Below are 20394 nucleotides of genomic sequence, written 5' to 3'. Positions count from 1 at the left end.
TGAGATCATCATGAAAAATGGACTGGACAAAGAAGCACTTCAGGAGCGAGTACGCAAACTGGAAATAGCCTACCAAACATCCCGCACAATCTACAACAAAAAATGCCTTTCCCAAAACACCAAGATACGTCACTATGAAACAGTTCTGAAGCCAGTAGTTCTATATGCAGCCGAAACCCTATCTCTAAATGCCAACAAAGGACTTCTTGAAGAACTGGAGAAAAGAGAACGCAAAATTGTGAGAGGAATCTTGGAATCAAAGTACAGAAATGGAATCCATCAAAATAGATCCAACAAGGAAGTCTACAGCAAAATAGAGAAAATTACCAACACAGTCAGAAAAAGACGGGCATGATTTTACGGTCATCTGAAAAGAATGGACGGAAGAAAGTTAACTAAAGAAATCTTTCACTTTTTTGATTCAAACCCCAAAACCACAATTCCCTGGTTTAGAAATACCAAAGAAGACCTGCAAATGCTACATATCTCAGCTGAAGACGCCCTTAACAGAGATCTCTTCCGCAAGAAAATATTGACGAACGGGCTAAACCGAGACGAGCAACCGAAGAGAAGACACGGTGCCCCTTGGACAGAGGAGCGTAAGCAGGCCCACTCACAAAGAATGAGGGAAATTTGGGCTCTAAAGAAGGCAAAGTTCAGTGTCAAATGCAATAAGACTTAACGTGGTCCTTGATGGCCCCAGCGAATTATATATAATAATAATAATAATAATAATAATAATAATAATAATAATTATAATAATAATAATAATGATTTCATGTGGCTATTTCTGGTCGAGTGCAGCCCTTGTAAGGCAGACCCTCCGATGAGGGTGGGCGGCATCTGTCATGTGTAGATAACTGCGTGTTATTGTGGTGGAGGATAGTGTTATGTGTGGTGTGTGAATTGCAGGGATGTTGGGGACAGCACAAACACCCAGCCCCGGGCCATTGGAATTAACCAATGAAGGTTAAAATCCCCGACCCGGCCGGGAATCGAACCCGGGACCCTCTGAACCGAAGGCCAGTACGCTGACCATTCAGCCAATGAGTCGGACATAATAATAATAATAATAATAATAATAATAATAATAATAATAATAATAATAATAATAATATGTCTTACAAGATACACTTTAATTCAGTTAATAAATTGCTCAATCGAATCATTAACATAAATTTAATTCCAAATAAACAAGAACAACAATAATAGTAATAATAATAAAACTACGAATATAATTCCACGAAAGCCATTCATGTAAATTTAAATTACAAAATGGAAAATTAAAGGAAAACTAACCAGTCCATTAAAAGCTCATTACACATTCCCTAAATAGTTTTTGAAAACAATTCAAATTATGATAATAATATAACAATAGTAATAGCAATGAAATGGTACCTTAATTTGAATGAACTCCAATGTCAAGTAACAAAATGCAACACAAAAAAAACAAAAAAACTTCAAGGGCAGTTCCTAGAGAGTTTAAGTAAGTGAAAATGACATAATGAAAATTATGGTATAATAGACTGATCATTAGATGCTAATTAAGAACCCTTGCATAGTTGACAAAAGAATTGTAATATGAGGAAAATATGATGATGATGATGATAATAATAATAATAATAATAATAATAATAATAATAATAATAATAATAATAATAATAATAATAATAATAATAATAATAATAATAATACAAAGGGGAGCACTAAAAATAAAACACCTAAAAGGAAATTACAGCATGTCATTGAGGGGCATGATGTGGCGGAAGGTCAAAGAACTGGTAGGCAGTCGGACTCTCACCAATGACAGAGCAACAGTTTTTCAGATTAAGTTCCAGATTTCAAGTTCCTAAGTACTTAAACAGAAATAAACATACTGCCAAAACTATCTTGATTAATAAATTCATAAACTATCTGAAAAAGAAAACATATGTTAACAGTATTTTCCATAAACGAAAGTTAATTAAAAAAATAATATGAGTGTGATTTGATAGAATCTGATGATGTTCTTTTAAGAACGAAGCATGTCATTCTTTTTCAATTAAGTTCTTTTGTTCATGGAAAATACTGTTAACATATGTTTTCTTTTTCAGATAGTTTATGAATTTATTAATCAAGATAGTTTTGGCAGACTGAAGAACCTAACAGTTATAAATTAAACTGAAGTAGATTCTGAAATATAATGAAATTAAGAAAATCTCTTGTACAGACACATAATAGAAGGTTGGAGAGTTGATTTGAAGTTTTCAGTCTGTCCCGAAATATGTCCCTGGTATCACCCCAAAAAACTAGTGTCTTTTCTGGGATATGGCAAACAGTATGTGATATGAAATGCCATGACATTAGGACACTAGAAGATGTACCACCAACATATCTTGTAGATAAGGGCACTTATTATCTCATTACCCCGGAAAGCAAAATTGACCATGTTTTATACCTATTTCATTCCAATTCTTACATGTGGACTCGAAACATGTACCCTGCATAATAAGGCAAATAGTAAAATCCAGTCAACGGAAATAAAATTCATTAGAATAATGAACCGAAAGACCAGGAAGGGCAAGATTAGAAATGAAGCAAACAGGAAGGAGGCTGACATCAAAATACCTGTTACCGAGTTTTTAGGAAGACGCAGGCTACAATGGTTTGAACATGTTATAAGGATGAATGGAACAAGAACAGCAAGGAATTACTTTGACAGAGATGTGAAAGGGGAGAGGCCAGTAGGAAGACCAAGGAATAGATGGATAGTCACAGTGAAATTGGAGGTCAGCAATAAGAATGCCAAGTGGGAGGACATAGAGGAACAGAAACTATACTTTGACAGGAAGAAGTGGCGAGCGCTTGTACACCACACCCAGGAAACTGGAGCTGAAAAATGATGATGATGACGATGATGAGGACGACAAAGGAAGAAGGTTGCCACATATAATGGAGCCCACTTTGTTGAGTAGCCTATAGTTTATTGAACAATCAAACTTTAGTTTTTCTTTTTTTTTGCCATAAAAGAAAGCAACAGAATTTTCCACAGTATCTGATACAATGTAATACTTAGATCTTTCAGAAGTATTATATTTGCTTCTCCATAAAAATATTCATATGGAATCAATAAGTGTTCTGTTTGAGAACCAAGTGTGTATTTATAATAAGTGCATAAAGAAGCATCATTATATTCAAATTATAATCAGAGCTGGATGATAGAAACAAAAATATAGAATCACTCACTTGAATCTGGAGGGCAGTGACAAACCCAATTGCCAAGCCACAAAATCCTCCAATTGTCATCAAAGTCCAAAATGTTACATTCCAAATTTTGTCATATCTCAAGATAACTGGGATTTCTTGATTTAACAGAATAATAGGAAGAAAGAGGAAACATGAATATACATTGTTGTAGTAGGAAAGAAGCCAGATTTGTTGATTCACATAAGGGAGCACTCGTTTGGTGTAAATAGAGTATAGTGACAGGGATAGGGAACCAAGCACTCCAAAGCATGTTCCTAGAATGGACAAAGAACCTGAAACAAAAAGTCAATTCATTTTTAATGACAGTATCTAATGTGCTAATGTAGTGCAATGACATATCAAAGATACACTGTTTCAAATATCTTACCACTATTTTTTTATATCGGACCAATACAGACAGATCTGATGATGACGATGGGATAGATCATCACTAGAACTGGGAAGGAAGAGACCGGTGGCCTTAATTAAGATATACATGACCCAAATCACGTAACCAACTCACTCGATTTTACCATGTAATGTAGGCCTCTGGAAGAGCAGAAGGTAAAAGTATTCTCTATTTGTAACCTTGATATAAAATGAGATAGAATGGTTAGGTCTACGCCTGGGTGCTCTTGCCCTTGGAATTAACCTGGTACTCATTTTTGTTTTAGGCTGAGTCAACTCCAGGGACACACTCCAGAAGTGGTAGTCATCATCATCATTTTCATTTCCCCTTGTCCAGCTCTTATCAGGTCGGGGTGTTGATGGTACACCATCACTCATTTTTAGGCCATTGTTGCGATGGGGTCGCCACTCCCAAAGGCATTTTAGAGCTACTGCCAGCAATTATTCAGCCCGCCCTTTACATGGAGAACAGATGCCCTTGCAGCCGCCCCTAACATGAGAAACAAACGCTGCCCATGAATAGTATACTCATACTATTCCCTGAGCACTGGGCTGCCTCTTCTACAATCTCCACCATACTGTTTCAAAATGTCTCCACTTCCTAATCGGTAATTAAAATCGTATCCTTCTGGGTAAATTGAATACAACTTAACTGCCTCAGGTATGCAGTCTCATAAAAGAGAATCATACCAATGCTACATGGCATTCTTACTCAAAGCCTAATCAACAATATCACTGTTAGGAAAGTGATTTATACTAACAAACATCAAGTCTGAAAAACTACGTATAAAATACAAGTGAGTCCCTTACACAAGTAGTTTCACAACATGACAGAGGCAAGAGGCAAGTTCTAGAGGCAATATGTTCCTTTTCACAATGGGTACCAGTAGCCATTACCAGAGACACCAGCCTACTTTTAGTTCAGCTGCAAATTAATTACAGTAAAGATTGCTCAAAGCAGAACATGAATAAAGCAGAAACTTGTAAACTATGGAATTTTTCATTGGTCCCGGCAAAGCTTTCGGTGTTATAATGTTCTTACTTTTGTATAACGAGGAATCTCCTCAATGTGGAAATGGAAATGAATAAAGAAAGAATTCTTTAAAATCTACTTGTATAATGAGGAATATATTAGGAACTGATGTAGTCCGATGTACAGTATTTTTGCAATTCTGGTGCTGGTATGATCAATGTCATTGTTTGAACAAACTGATGCATGTGTTTGGACATTTACTTATTTATTTTTATTTATTTATTATGCCTTTGTCGGTGGCAAAGTTAGGGCTCTTGGCCCTCCCTTACACTTAACCACTGTAGTGATACATCAATGGGAGCAAGTACATAATAATATAAATTATATTAAATAATAATCTACACAATAATACATTACACTTTTCTAACTCACAGTCATTCACTTATCCAGTCATACAGGTTAGTCAGCTGCATTCAGCAGGTAGTCTTGGCAAGCAGTCTTAAATTTAAGAAATTAGGTGGTATTTCTAACACTAACAGGCAGGGAATTCTAAAGTCTAGAACCTGTCACAACAAAAGAATTGTAATACACAAAGGATCAATGAACAGGAATAGAAAAGGAGGAACCAGAATGGGTATTTCTGCTGTGAAAGTAGGAAAAATACTTAAGCTAGAATGAAATGTATAGTGGTCTGCCTTCAGTGAGCAGTCGGTAGGCCCTATATCTGTATCAGTATTGTATGTCATACATTCGTCGTTTAACCAGGTTTCAGTCATGAAATAGTGTGATTGTATGGGGTGATGTGTATAACTCAGATTGTAAATAAATCTAAGGCAACAATTAAGCACTTGCTGAAATTTTGAAGTCTACTCCTTTGTTGCATCTACAAGAATGTCACGGTAGTCAAGGATGAGAAGCACTAGTGAATGTATGAGTTTGACTCTCATATTACAAGGGAAAATATTGCTGTTTCTTTTAATAGAATGAAGTATCAAAAATATTTTTTTTACAAACACCTTTAATATATGGCACCGGTACCGGTATTCACACCAATTTATTCATTTATTGTCACTCCAAGAATTCTCACAGTTTGGCTGAATTGAATAAATCTGCCATTCAGTATAACTGGAGGAATAGTTTCATCTCGTAGTGTAGTCAACAATTTTTGAGAGCCAATAATGATTGCTTGAGTCTTGAAGGGGTTAAGGAGGAGGAAATGTTTCAAGGAATAATTCGCTGAAGGTCAGTGTTGATGCCTGTTATAGCTTGAGGCAAATCAAAGGTCTTACAGCGACAATATATTTGTAATTAGTCTGCATAAAGATGGTAGCTACAATTCTTTAAAGTAGATGAAATGCCGTTTATATACCGTACACAATAAAGAGCAAAGCACTGCCCTGTGGGCTGTCTGCCTTCCTGGTTAGCCAGTGAGAGGTTTTATCAAGGGTTATAACCTGTTGCATGCAATTTTTGAGATACAATGAAAAGAAATTAATAGTTCGTAGATGAAAGTAGTAAGATTTCATCTTGTTTAATAGAGCCTGGATGTTTATAGTGTCAAATATGCCAAAGAAATCTAGGAGAGTACCGTAAGTATAGTCACCAGTCTTTGACCCATTGCATACCGTATTGTATGTCTTCAGTCACTTCGAGCAGGGCTGTTGCTGTGCAGTGTCCCTTCTTGAAGCTAGATTGCAATGGGTCCAGGAGAGAATGATCGTTTAAATATTCCAACACCTGCTCATGAACCAGATGCTCAAGTGCTTTAGAAATTGCAGTCAAAATAGAAATTAGTCTGGAGGGGTCGGATTTCTTAGGCACAGGGATAACATTGACTTGTTTCCATAGTGAAGGAAAGGTTCCGTAGTTAAAAATGAACATAATAATTGGTAAAACAGCACCAATAATGTTGTGTAAGAAAGTTTTTCAAAATGGCGCCCGGTAATGACGACGTAGTTTTTTATACTCCGAGTAAATTAACCGTAAAATGTGACGAAAAGTGCGGAAAATGTCGAAGATTAGTGAAAAATGGAATGTTGTGTGATTCATGTGATCGATGGTGGCATTACGAGTGCGGAATTTGCCCTAGAGACGTAAAAACTAATGAAAATGTTGATTGGATTTGTGAGCAGTGTGTTCGGAATGTTGTAGGTAGTTGGCGACGGCGTTGACGATGAAGCACCGAAAACAATCGATGAGGAATACAAAAGTGCATTAGAAATTATAAACATTCTACAAAAGAACAATGAGGCTCTTAAAGTTGAAAATCAAGAATTAAAAGAAAGACTGCGATCGCTAGAATTTGGGACTGACCGTTCTTCGAGTGATATACCGGTACCAGTAATAAACTCGAGCACGTGGTGTCAAGTAGTTCATGGATGGCCGGCTAAGAAGAAATCTACAACTGAATTTCCGGAAATAAACATCAGAAATAGGTTTTCTGCCCTAAAAAATTTAATTCCGGAAGAAAGTGATCGCGCGCGTGAAACCAAATCATCGCGATCCGCTGCCGTTGCCGTGCCGAGGTTAAAATTTAGGCCTAGATTTCAGATTCAAGACCCAGTTAGGCCTAAATCAGCAAATGTAGCTGTGTTTGATGATAGCCAAGGTTGGGGAATTGCGAGAGTGATAAACGACGAGAATATAGCAGCAACCGGAAAAATACAGTATATCCAGGAGCTTCTAGCAGCAGTGTCCTGGAGAACGCAGAAGAAGCAACTAGGAACTTCGGGAGCGGCGATGCAGTGCTTATCAACGGTGGGACGAACGACGTAGTTCACGACGACGCCAAGAATGTAAGATCACAACTTTGTAGTGAACGTGCCCCACAGGCATGATTTGAGTAGAGACTCGTGTGTGAACATTGAAGTGGACAAGGTCAATACAGATATTGTTAAAATTTGTAAACATTTTCGGAATACTCAGGTTATTGAATGCAGCAGTTTTGAGAGATACAGTTATACAAAACATGGCCTCCATCTAAACACTTCAGGTACGGTAAAAGAAAGATAGCAAATATTGTTCTAGATTTTATTAATCTTAAGATATGTACTGTAAAACAGGCAACGCCCTTGAATTATAATACTGACCAGGAAAACTAGTAGAAAGAGCCAGCTGTACTTCAAGCTGGCTCAGTCAACTAGAAAATGAAACTCAGGAAAGTAAGGATTTTCAAGTTACCGGTAGGCCTACCCAACTGCAACAGTCAAGTTTTAGGGAGGAAGGGGGTCTGAGATTGCTCTTGGTAAACTGTCAGAGTGTAGTAAATAAACAATTAAAATTCGGTACATTGATGGAATCTTATGAGACTGATGTGGTGATAGGAGTGGAATCGTGGTTGAGAGAAGGGGTGGGTAATAGAGAAGTATTTCCAGAAGGGTACACAGTCTATCATAGAGACCGAGGAGATAAAAATGGAGGGGGGTGTTTATTCTGGTGAAGGAAACTTATTGTTCACATGAATGGTTTACTGATGAAAGGGATGAAATATTAGGGATAAAATTAGTTTGTGATAATATGAAGGAGGTGGGAATTATAGGAACATACAGGCCTGGAAGAGAGGAAAGAGACATGGAAATATTTGAGAAAATAATAGATTATACTCATAAAAACAATAATAATGATATGGTAATAATTGGGGGGAGGTCTAAACTTGCCTGAAGTTGAATGGAATGGAGCTGCAAGTGAAGCCCATGAACAGAAACTGGCAAATAAGTTAATTTGGGAGGGAGGATTTATACAAGCAGTACAAGAACTGACTCGTCTCAATAACTTAATAGATGTATTCTTGTTTAAAATATGGGAAATTGTTGATAAAACTGAGGTAAATGAAGGAATAGGAGACCATAAGGCTGTAATAATGGATGTAGGACTCGTACCAAAAAGGCTTAATAAGAGGGTCACACAAGACAAGAAACTGTACAGAAAAACTAAAGTTGATGAATTTGGAACTTTCCTTAAATCACAATTCAGTTGTTGGATAAGTGAAGGGAGTAATGTGGATACACTTTGGGCTAAATTTAAGGGAATCATTTTGGAAGGAGAGAAGAGATTTGTACCTGTTAAGAAGGGTAAAATGACATCAGATCCTGTTTATTATACAAGGGAAATAAGAAAATTAAAAAGAAAATGTACTGTAGAATAGTAAACAGGAAAATCAAAGAGGGTAGGGAGAGTAGAGAAACTAGAAAGCAGCTAATGAGGGAACTGAATAGAGTGAAAAAGGAAGCAAAAGAGAATTATATGAATGGCATACTTCAAGAGGGTAATGACCACAAAGGGAAATGGAAAAAGCTGTATTCATATATCAGGAATCAAAAAGGAAAAGGAATCCAAATTCCTACAATGGTGGGAGAAGGGGGTGAACACTATTTAACAGATACTGAAAAAGCAAACCTATTTAGCAGGGAATTCAGTGATTCAGTAGATGATTGTCAGGAGTTGGAAACAGAAACAGAAGATAGAGAGGGAGAGACACAGAGGGAAACAAGAATCTTCTCATTCACAAATGAAGATATTTTCAGAGAAATCCAACTGCTTCAGCAAGGAAAAGCAGCAGAAAGTGATCAAATTACTGGGGAGTTGTTAAAGACAATGGGGTGGTACATAGTGCCTTATTTAAAATTTCTCTTTGACTATGTCATAAATACTAGTGTAATACCAAAGGAATGGAAGGAATCTATAATAATACCAATTTATAAAGGAAAGGGTGATAAAAGGAAACCAGAGAACTACAGACCAATCAGCCTGACCAGTATAGTTTGTAAAATACTGGAGAGTTTAATATCAAAGTACATCAGAGGAATATGTGATGATAAAAATTGGTTCATGAGGAGCCAGTATGGATTTAGGAAGAAATTTTCTTGTGAGGCACAACTGGTAGGATTTCAGCAGGACATAACAGATCAATTGGATACAGGACGCCAGCTAGATTGCATAGCCATAGATCTTTCCAAAGCCTTTGATAGAGTGGAACATGGAATATTATTAAAGAAATTGGAGGGAATAGGATTGGACGTAAGGGTTACACGTTGTATAAAAACATTTCTAAATTCAAGGGTTCAGAAAGTCAAAGTAGGAAATAATGTATCGCAGGAAGAGAAAGTTTGTAAGGGAATTGCACAGGGTAGTATAATCGGTCCATTACTTTTCTTAATATACGTAAATGATTTAGGGAATAATATAACATCAAAAATAAGATTGTATGAAGATGAGATAATTGTTTATAGGGAAATAAATAACATTGACGATTGTTCAGAATTACAAAGGGACCTACCTTGAGAGTACCCAACAATGGGTTGAAGAGAATAATATGAAGGTTAATGGAGGCAAATCAACTGTTACAACATTTACAAACAGGAGCTTTAAAACTGAATTTGAATAAACTTTGAATGAGGTAGTTATCCCAAAAGATGGCAAGTGCAAATACTTAGGTGTGAGATTTGAAAGTAATTTGCACTGGAAGGGTCATGTAGATGACATTGTTGGGAAAGCATACAGACCATTACGTGTCATAATGAGGCTACTTAAAGGATGCAACAAAGAATTAAAAGAGAAAAGTTACTTAAGTATGGTTCGTCCATTATTGGAATATGCAAACAGTGTTTGGGATCCTAGCCAAGAATACTTAATAAAAGAAATAGATAATGTACAGAGGAAAGCAGCAAGATTTGTAACAGGGGATTTCAGGAGAAAGAGTAGTGTATCAGAAATGTTAAAGGAACTTGGGTAGGAAACTGTAAGTAAGAGAAGGGAGAAAACTAGACTTATAGGATTATATAGAGCCTATACAAGAGAAGAAGCATGGGGAGATATCCGTGAGAGGCTTCAGTTGGAAAATAATTATATCGGCAGGACAGACCACAAATATAAAATTAGAAGGAATTTTAGCAGAAGCGATTGGGGTAAATTTTCTTTCACTGGGAAGGGTGTGAAGGAGTGGAACAGTTTAGCAGAGGTACCGGTAGTGTTTGATCCTGTTCCAAAATCTGTACAGATATTCAAGAAGAGAATAAACAGCAACAGAGAAAATAAATGAAGTGTTAGAGGGCATTCAACCAGTGCAGGTTATTGTAAATAAAAAAAATGTGTGTGAATAAATTAATTCCATCCCCTGGTCTAAGGAGTTGGACAGCCAAAGCAGGGGACTGCCTGTAGGGGTGAAGTACAGTGGGGACTTCGAGGGCCCTGGGACCGCTACAGTAGCTGTGAAGGCCCTTCAGGAACTCTGAAATGTGGTGGCAAAAGGGGCTCTGGTTAAGACGCAGCAGGTCGATGTCGTTATGCTACTTAGGTTCCAGAATGAGTAAAAAAAAAAAGTAAATAAATGCAATGTAAAGTTTAATCTTATACCAGTTGTATAGTATCATTTGAAGTAATTCCACATACTGTATATCAGTTGACCATATTTGTAAGTAGTACAGGAGATATTATAAGTAGAATTTTGTAAACAATATAAATTTATTAAGGATGACTTATGTGTTTAATAGAAAAAATTGTTAGCGTAAATTGTATAATATTGTATTATAGGAAAATTTTCTTCTCTTGTTAATTTAATATTTAGTGCTTGACAATAATGTATTTTAGTGTACCATTTGCCACCGAGGTAGACACCTCATTTGCAAATAAAGAGATTTTGATTTGATTTGATATCATCCACTCCCCTGGCTTTTGATTTGATACAATATAATAATTTTTAAAATATTTATTAGTAGTAATGGGGTGAAATGTAATATGATGTTGGTCAGGTAAAGGGTTAATTACAGAGTTGGGTATTGAGTTTGGGAAATTTAGTACATTAGGTGATATTCTTTCCTTAGTAAAGAATTCATTTAACTTATTGAGTGGTATGTCTGGCACATGTGGTTGTTGCTGAGGTTTTCCTTTGCTTAAGGAACGAAGTATGTTCCAAGCACTGCTAGAATTCATATTTGCAGTCATGTTTCGTAAGTAAATATACGGTTTCTAATGAGCTGTTTATTTCTAAGGACGCGATTGTTTTCAAAGACACTTCGGTCACAAGTTTGTTTCAAGTGTCGATAAAGTGCATCATGGTGGGCCACCATGTTTTTAATTTCATTATTTAGATTATTTAGCCAAGGACAACATGGGCGAGTAACTTTTATCTGTCATTCAGGGGCACGTTTATCGTACAGAGTGATTACAAGGGAATTAATCTTGTCTCTTTCGCGTCTATATATTCAAATAAGAGTATGTCATTCCAAGGTAGATTGTAAACGTCATGTCTTAACTTGTCCATATCAATGCCTTTTGTGTTTCTGGAAATAACATACTTAGATTTATATTTTGGCATTCGGACGGAACAGGATAGGTACTGGCTGGGACTGGAATCTGGTTGTGAGGTGTAACTTTGTCTGGGTTATTTGTCACAATGTGGTCAATGAGCATGTGTATTGCATAGTTATGTATGTAAGTGTAATTCGTAGGTTCTACATGGACGATGGTCATATCATGGTCATGTCAATAAATTGTTTAGTTACGTATGTTTTAGTAAGTAGGTTAGTAAGCTCTAAATAATATTTAAAAATACTGTATACTGAATTCATATTTTGTGTAGCAGTGGTGGTGATTGGTGTCAAAGGCAAAAAAAAAAAAAGATGTTTTTTGTAATGTGGGAACTTGTCTAATTAAAAAAAAAATTGGTCCCTTGCAAATCCGTTTTGAGCAAGTTTTACTCTATAACCATTCTTAGACCTGAATCAAATTGTCTATCTGTTTAAAATTATTCAGTAAATTAAGCAGAACACAAAACTAACCTCAGCAGTATTTTGAATTGATTATAACATTTCATGATCATGTTCAGCTCACATCATTATATTTACATAACTAAAACAAAGTAAATGAAGAAATTGGGTCAAGATTCAGTCTATGAACAGCTAATTGAGAAATGAAAAATATAAAAATGAAACAGGTAGAAAAGAAATGGCGCATGGCTTTTAGCGCCGGGAGTGTCCGAGGACAAGTTCGGCTCGCCAGGAGCAGGTCTTCTGATATGACACCCGTAGACGACCTGCGCGTCATGTGCCAGCGAAATTAACCAATGATGGTTACCACAGGCCAGCATGCTAACAATTTAGCCATGGAGCCGGACAAACCGGTAAAGAAAATGGCCTACAGTATATTCAATAATTCACAAGACATTTTGTGCAATCATAACTCAGTTATGAACATTTGGGCAACACTGCATACTTCTTATAATATGTTATTGGAAAATGTACAATAAATATTCCTCACCTGCAACATTTTCTTGATCTACACCAAGCCAAAAGCCTCCAACTATCACAGCACAACATATCATTGAAGGAACTGAAGTTTTCTGTCCTGAAAATTCAAAAGTCAAAAGAGTTATGTTAACAAATTACAAAGACCACCAGCCTACACAAAGGTGAGTATTTTAGTTTCACTTCCACAAATTTAGAAAAATAATTTTTGCTTTGGGGTATTTGTCCATAAAAACACACAAGCTTCCCTCAGATTGTACATAATCCTATTTATTCTACTGATAAAAATCTCTTTTGACTGGCTTCTTTCAAACTTACAAAATGCTTTTTCCCCAACCATTACCCAAGTTACAAATACAGTAGAGACAATAAAGGACAGTCTGCAAGATATCTAGGGACTGCAATGTGAGTTCTATCTAGCAGTAGGACCTGGAGTGACTTAACATGTCATAAGGCTTTTGTTGTTATTTATGTGTTTCGAGTAAGTTAAAATCAGTAAGCGACTGTGAGTGTGATTGATTAATGTTTTCTCTCAACATGGGTGAAAGATACTGATGTGCTGTGCTTGGCTGCAGTAATTATGAAGTGCAGAAGAATTTGCAGTCTTTCTCCTGTTTCCCACGTTATAAGAATGTATAAGAAGATATTGTGTTTACATATATGTTCTTCCAGTGACAAAGAGATTTTTGTAATACTGAGCTGCATGACTCACTTATATTTTAACTGGCTTAAAATAGGCTTAAATATGCTTACTTTATTTTACAGTACAACAGTTAAACTGCCAGGCTGAGTGGCTCAGATGGTTGAGGCACTGGCTTTCTGACCCCAATTTGGCAGGTTCGATCCTGGCTCAGTCCGGTGGTATTTGAAGGTGCTCAAATACATCAACCTCGTGTTGGTAGATTTACTGGCAAGTAAAAGAACTCCTGCAGGACTAAATTCTGGCACCTTGGTGTCTCCAAATACCGTAGAAATGGTTAGCGGGATATTAAGCCAATAACATTATTATTACAGTTAAACTTCAGTACTGATGCTGTGTGTTTCTAGGTGTGATCACTGGGTTTTGAAATATCAGAGGAGTGATTTGTATAATGTATACAAGAAAGGAGGGGCACTGAGCTTATATAAGATCTGTTCAAATCATTTCCTAACTGTACAGCCAAGGTTATGTTAAATTCTTTCCCAAATTTTATGTAAATATTCCTCAAAACATAACTATTCCTCAAAACATAAATATTGACAGTATTTTCAAGCTCTTCTTTCTTTTAGTCCTTATCCTCTGATTAAAGCTGGGATCTGTAACAATAGAGAATCACCCAAATAATAAAACATCAAATGCTACCGCCCCTTCCAAAAGGGTCCTTGCAAGGTTGAGGAAATATCAACACCAGATGAGCATATTCACCACACATTCTTCCAGATGCAAGACTCTCTAAACGGAATAGGTCCGAAAATAAAACTCCTTAAAGAAAAATTGCAAAAATCCCAAAAAAATGATCTGTAAAATTTTGTACAGAAAAAATGTTTTCTGTAATTCTATAATGCAATAGCAGGTTGATGCTTAGAGAGTGCATTTTGAACATTTCATGTAAGAAAAAGTTTCATGTAGTTCTGTTAGGTTCTGTTCCTGTATGTTTCCTATGATATATTTACTATGTAGAGTTGCAGAAAATGAGTTCCATCATGGAAATGAAGCATTTCCAGACCCAAATCCATATAACCTATTTTCTACTTCTACATGTGAGGAATGTGTCCTGAAAGTTTGGCCGTATCTTCCTGTTACACCCTGTATATTTGAGAGAGAGAGAGAGAGAGAGAATCCACAAGGGATAGCTGCCCTAGAACAAGGGGTACTGTACGATAACAGAACCAAAGTGGATAGTAACTGAGTGAGTTGACCATTTGGTTAGGGTCATGCAACTGTAAGCTTGCATTTGAGAGAAAGTGGGTTTGAATCCGACCGTCGGCAGCCCTGAAGGTGGTTTTCTGTTGTTTCCCATTTTCACACCACGAAAATGCTGGGCTGTACCTTAATTAGGACCATAGCTGATACCTTTCTAATCCTAGCCCCTTTCCACCCTTCTGTTGCCAAATCGTTTGACGTGTTAGTGGAACATTACAAAAAGTTGCAAAAAGAAGTTATATTTAATGTACTGTAACACAATTCATTCAAGTTTTCATACAGTATTTATAAGATAAAATGAATTTATATGTTTTTAATTCTAAAATTCTCCCTGTTGTACAGCTATCCCCGACAAGGAATACTTTATTTTTCTTTGCATATACCATATAAATGGTGACTTTCTATTGACAGTGAATTATGTAAAACACTTAAAATATATCTTTTATAAACAAAACAGGAATACCAAAATGAAGGAAGAAATTAACCAAAAATTTTGTGACAGATCCACGTGCACCGAACAGCAACCCACCACCAACTGACGTGTATGTGATACTTTTCTTCAAAGTATTTAAGACAGGGTTTGTAGTGTCTCTCCTTTTCACAATCAACTTCTTTGGCCTGTGAGCTGTTACTCTCAAACCTTACTGTTGGATCAATAACAATGCTCATGTTTCTCTTCCTGTCAATTGCGACAATGCCTGTGCATTTACAGGATCCATCGACAGAGATACCGTGCACTTCTTCAAAAATTTCAAATCTTCCAGATTTTTTGAGAACTTCTACAATACTACTTCTGACCCTGTGGTGCCTGTTATTTCCCAATAGTTGCCCTTTTGGGCAGAAACCAAGAACATGAAGGAATTTTGTTACAAGGTGAAACAACAAAATTAATCCATTAAGTTGAAAATACATGTAAAACAATAAGTGTAATAGTAAGTTCTGCTGTAAGACTACAAAAATAGAAACGTGCACTTTCTTGAATTAACAGCAAAGCTACACATAAAAGTAAGACACAAAATACCAAAATGTGAAGCTTTTTTCACAAAAGAACTCAATCAATCAATCAATCAATCAATCAATCAATCATTGATCTGAATTTAGGGCCATCAACCAGGTGGCAGATTTCTTATCTATTGCTTACCTAGTCTCTTTTTAAGTGATTTCAAAGAACTTCGAAATTTATCAAACATTTTCCTTGATGAATTATTCCAGTAGTTCATTCCTCTTCTTATAAATTAATATCTGTCCCAATTTGTACTCTTGAATTCAAACTTTATCTTCACATTATGGTCTTTCCTACCCTTAAAAGCTCCACTCAAGCTTATTTGTCTACTAATGCCATTCCATGCCATCCCTCCACTGACAGTTCAAAACATCTGATGGCCAGGCAGGCATAAAATTTTGGAAATGAGACAAAGTCTCTCATAATGCATTGGCACCACCGGTGGCTCCAAGTAGCCTACGCAGTGGCCTCCACGGTATGCACTAGCCATGCATCTTGGTGGGTGTGCTTTTTACCAACTATGAGCCCAATTTAGCACACTGGAGTGAAACGCTGGCAACCAGGAATGAGTTAGATGGAAAATTTATAATGTCCAATAACTGATCAACTCCATTGGTATTATAAATTTACTCATTCGGGACAAATATTTCAGGTTGCCTATGGGAATCAACATCTATGTCATCCAATGGCCAGGCAGGCATCAATGTTTGGAAATGAGACAAAGTCTCTCATAGTGCATTGGCACTGCCGGTGGCTCCAAGTAGCCTACGCATTGGCCTCCATGGAGTCTTTCATCGACATCTCTAACAGTGGACTACTCCTTACTCCACAGCAACGCTTCTTTTTGTTCGGCCGGGTGACGCCACATCTTTACTTTGCACCTCGCCGACCTCGATTCAGCATATTGGCCAGACACCACGTTGGATGTCGGCCTCCCCAACATACCCAACTGCATCATCAGCGGTGTTGAACTCGCCCTCTCTGACGATGAACTACTCCAGTGACTCCACAACAACAGAATCCCAGCTATACATGTGTCATGGATCCAGGACAGCTTCATCCCAACCGATCGGGTCCTCATAGAGCTTCCTACAGACGATCTCGTCTAACAACTTCTTCACAACGGTGTGTGCATATCCATCCCCCCGTACCAAACGGAACCTTGTCCTCCGTACTTCGAGAACGCTTTTTCACCACTTGCAACACCCCTGCTGCCTCAATGGACAGAACGACCACGGACTTCGTCCGCTTCCTACGCCACCCCTCTCACCACCACCACCACTACAACCACCATCACCACCAACTCCGCTCACACCTCCCCCAATATTGCTATAACTTCTACTGTTTTGTCCCATCCTTCCCCCCTTATGACGTCTTCTCTCCCCGCCTGCCCCACCCCTGCACAACCTAGTCCACTGCATGCATCCCTTCAACCAACTGGAGAGGACACTGCCACCGTTACTTCCGCCGACACCGCACGTCCACCATTGTCAACACTGCCGTCTGACAGTCCCACCATCTACATCTGTGTACTTCGCGGAGTGGACCCTAATATTCCACCTGAAGATATAGCCCATGAACTCCGCCGCCAGGCAGGACTCCAAGTACGAAGAGTGTTCAGGATTTTCAATGCAGATGGCCCTACCTACATGGTCCGACTTCACCTTCCAACGTCCGTAGACGCCCAACGTCTCATCGCACATGGAACATATCTTTATGGTCACCACCACTGTGTTGAACTATCCCGCTCTCCTCAATCTTTGAATTGTTTTACCACACATCGACGACATCCCCAGCCTGCCCCTCCTTCCCAAACACCTCGTCCACATACCCGTCTTTTTCCACCCCCACCCGGTTACTTTTCATCCCAACCATCTAACTTTGACCTCCTCCGTCTCCTCCTCAATTCACTCATGAATATATCATCCTCTTTCACATCCTTTCACTCCACATTTCCCCTCACACCCTCGCTTACAGATAGCTAATCATACAGCACTTTATAACCTACTCCCCCTTAGCCAAGAGGCAATTCCTTCCCATCTCCTCTCATTTTTCACATCACCACTTACACATCTCCTTCTTCTAACACTTCTCCTCAACCCCGCCCAATCTCCTCGCCAGAGAGAAGGCGTAACCTTCTAGGTGGCTCGCCCCACCCCCTTCAGGGTGGGGAATGAAAACTTTCTCAGACAGACGGCCTCCACGGTATGCACTAGCCATGTGTCTTGGTGGGTATGAATTTACCAACTGATGAGCCCAATTTAGCACACTAAGGTGAAATGCTGGCAACCAGGAATGAGTTAGCTGGAAAATTTATAATGTCCAATAACGGACCAACTACATTGGTATTACATACCACGTAGTCGAGCAGCTTGCTTCCTTACTCCCAAGGCTTCCCACCACAGAGTTTGCAACAATGGAGCAGTACCGTGATTTCAAATTTTTCTTTGTTGTAGAGAATGCTTTTTTTTTTTTTTTTTTTTTTTTTTTTCCCAGATCTGACTAAGTTAATCTATAACAGTTAGGTTCATCAGACTGTTGAAACTAATTCAGGAAAAAAAAAATTACAATATACTCCTAAGGCCAGGAGAATATATCAGTGTGCTAACAATGCTCTTGTGATTGAGAGAGTGCACTATACTCATGAGGAACTGGACTCAGTCTCTCAAGAATTATTTTAATTACATCTGCTTTTAAACAACATTCTCTTTCAGGAATTGTGGTTGTCTTTCGACTGAATTACTGCTACACATGCTGAATGCAAATTCAAGCAGGTGTCATTCAGATAGAAATCTAAGTTCCTCCAATTGGCTCAGAAACAGGCAGTCTCTCGCATGAACCCTGCTGCCAGTAAAATTGTTGTCAATCTTTCCAAAAAATCCTTGGGCAAAAACCAAATGGCAGTTCTAATTAGGGGACTTCATTTCACTGTCACTCCCTATAAAATTCCCACCGAGGAATTAATTACTTCTGTTGAGGCAGCCATCCACAAACTGACTACGGATGAGGCTGAGGAGGTATGACAGAAATCTGTGAGTGTGATATAATCTGCTGCTGTACCCACACCCAATTTAACAAGAGGCAAGAGAAGAGCCCTGAAGGAACTCAAAGATGATTCTGAACTGACCCTTCTCTCAGCTGATAAAGGTAATGCGACAGTGGTAATGGACACTGGCGAGTATATGAACAAGATCGCGGCTATGTTATCAGAGCCTGTTTACAGACTGAAATCACATGACCCTAACACTCATGTGTCCCATGTCACTGTGAAGCTCTTAAGGCAATTTTCAATTTCAATAGAGGAGGTTAAACATCTGACTCCAGGGAATGCAGGGCCACCAAGATCATGTGGACTTCCAAAAATCCATAAAGGCGACGTTCCCCTCACACAAAAAGTTAGTGCGATAGGTTCTCCTACGTATGCTCTGGTTCAATACCTATGCAAATTGCTTCAGCCACATATAGGACAAACTGAATTCTACGTTAGGGACACTGTATTTCATCAGTAAGTTGTCAACCATAACTTTTCAACCCAATGCACTTCTGCTGAGTTTTGATGTGGTGTCCTCCTTCACTAAAATGCTGATTGACTCAGTTATGTCTCTCATTGAGCATTTGTTCCCCGAGGACATTACTAAGCTATTTCACCACTGTATGACTTCCAGCTATTTCTTGTGGGATGGGCAATTTTACGAACAGACAGATGATGTGGCTATGAGAAGTCCACTTTTGCCAGTAGTGGCTAATTTCTTCATGGAGCATTCTGAGGAGGAGACCATTGCTTTGGCGCCCATCAAACCCATGATTTGGTGGAGGTATGTTGACGATACATTTGTGATCTGGAAAGAAGGTCATGAGAAACTTCACCTATTTCTAAACTGCCTAAATCAGCAGCATCCTTCAATTAAATCCACTATAGAGATGGAGTCGGATGGATGCTTTCCTTTCATGGATGTTCTTGTAAGAAAGAAACCAGACGGATCCTTAGGACATACCGTCTATCAAAAGCCTACCCACGTAAATTCCTATCTCCGTGCAGATTCTTACCACAATCCAGCACAAAAGCAGGGCATTCTCACAACACTCACCACAAGGGCAACACAAATTTGTGAATCATTAAATATCCAGGAGGAGATGGACACACTCATAGTCTTGTTCACGGGTAATGATTACAATGATGTACAGATTCATAGAGCCCTGCATCCCAAAGGGACGACTAAGCAAAACTCACAGAAAGAAGAAGTGAAGGGAACTGCCTACCTGCCTTACATTTACAATACCACAGATTGAATTGCCAAGGTCCTCTCCAAGCACAATATAAAAACCGTGTTTCGCACAGTCACTAAAATTGCTTACAATTTAGGTAAAAGCAAGGACAAATTGTCCACATTATTACACCCTGGGGTGTACAAAATTCCCTGTACTTGCAACAAGCCGGGCTGAGTGGCTCAGACGGTTAAGGCGCTGGCCTTCTAACGCCAACTTGGCAGGTTTGATCCTGGCTCAGTCCGGTGGTATTTGAAGGTGCTCAAATACGACAGCCTCGTGTCGGTAGATTTACTGGCATATAAAAGAACTCCTGCGGGACTAAATTCCGGCACCTCGGCGTCTCCGAAGACCGTAAAAGTAGTCAGTGGGACGT

At 38.3% G+C, this 20394-nt stretch overlaps 1 protein-coding gene across 1 annotated transcript in view; it reads right to left on the bottom strand.

The window, feature by feature from the left end:
* Positions 1–20394, bottom strand: part of LOC136862813 (GDP-fucose transporter 1) — a 108397-nt gene that overhangs the window by 4149 nt on the left and 83854 nt on the right. The window contains exons 4-5 of the mRNA XM_067139073.2: positions 12860–12946; positions 3226–3518 (exon numbers count right to left, since the gene is read on the bottom strand). Of these exons, the coding sequence (XP_066995174.2) occupies positions 3226–3518; positions 12860–12946 (380 nt within the window). The remainder of the gene's footprint in view (positions 1–3225; positions 3519–12859; positions 12947–20394) is intronic.

This window comes from Anabrus simplex, chromosome 2 (genome assembly GCF_040414725.1).
Source record: "Anabrus simplex isolate iqAnaSimp1 chromosome 2, ASM4041472v1, whole genome shotgun sequence".
Classification (NCBI taxonomy): Eukaryota; Metazoa; Arthropoda; class Insecta; order Orthoptera; family Tettigoniidae; genus Anabrus; species Anabrus simplex.
Note: the sequence above shows the minus strand (reverse complement) of the source record. Positions and strands in the feature narration are given on the sequence as shown.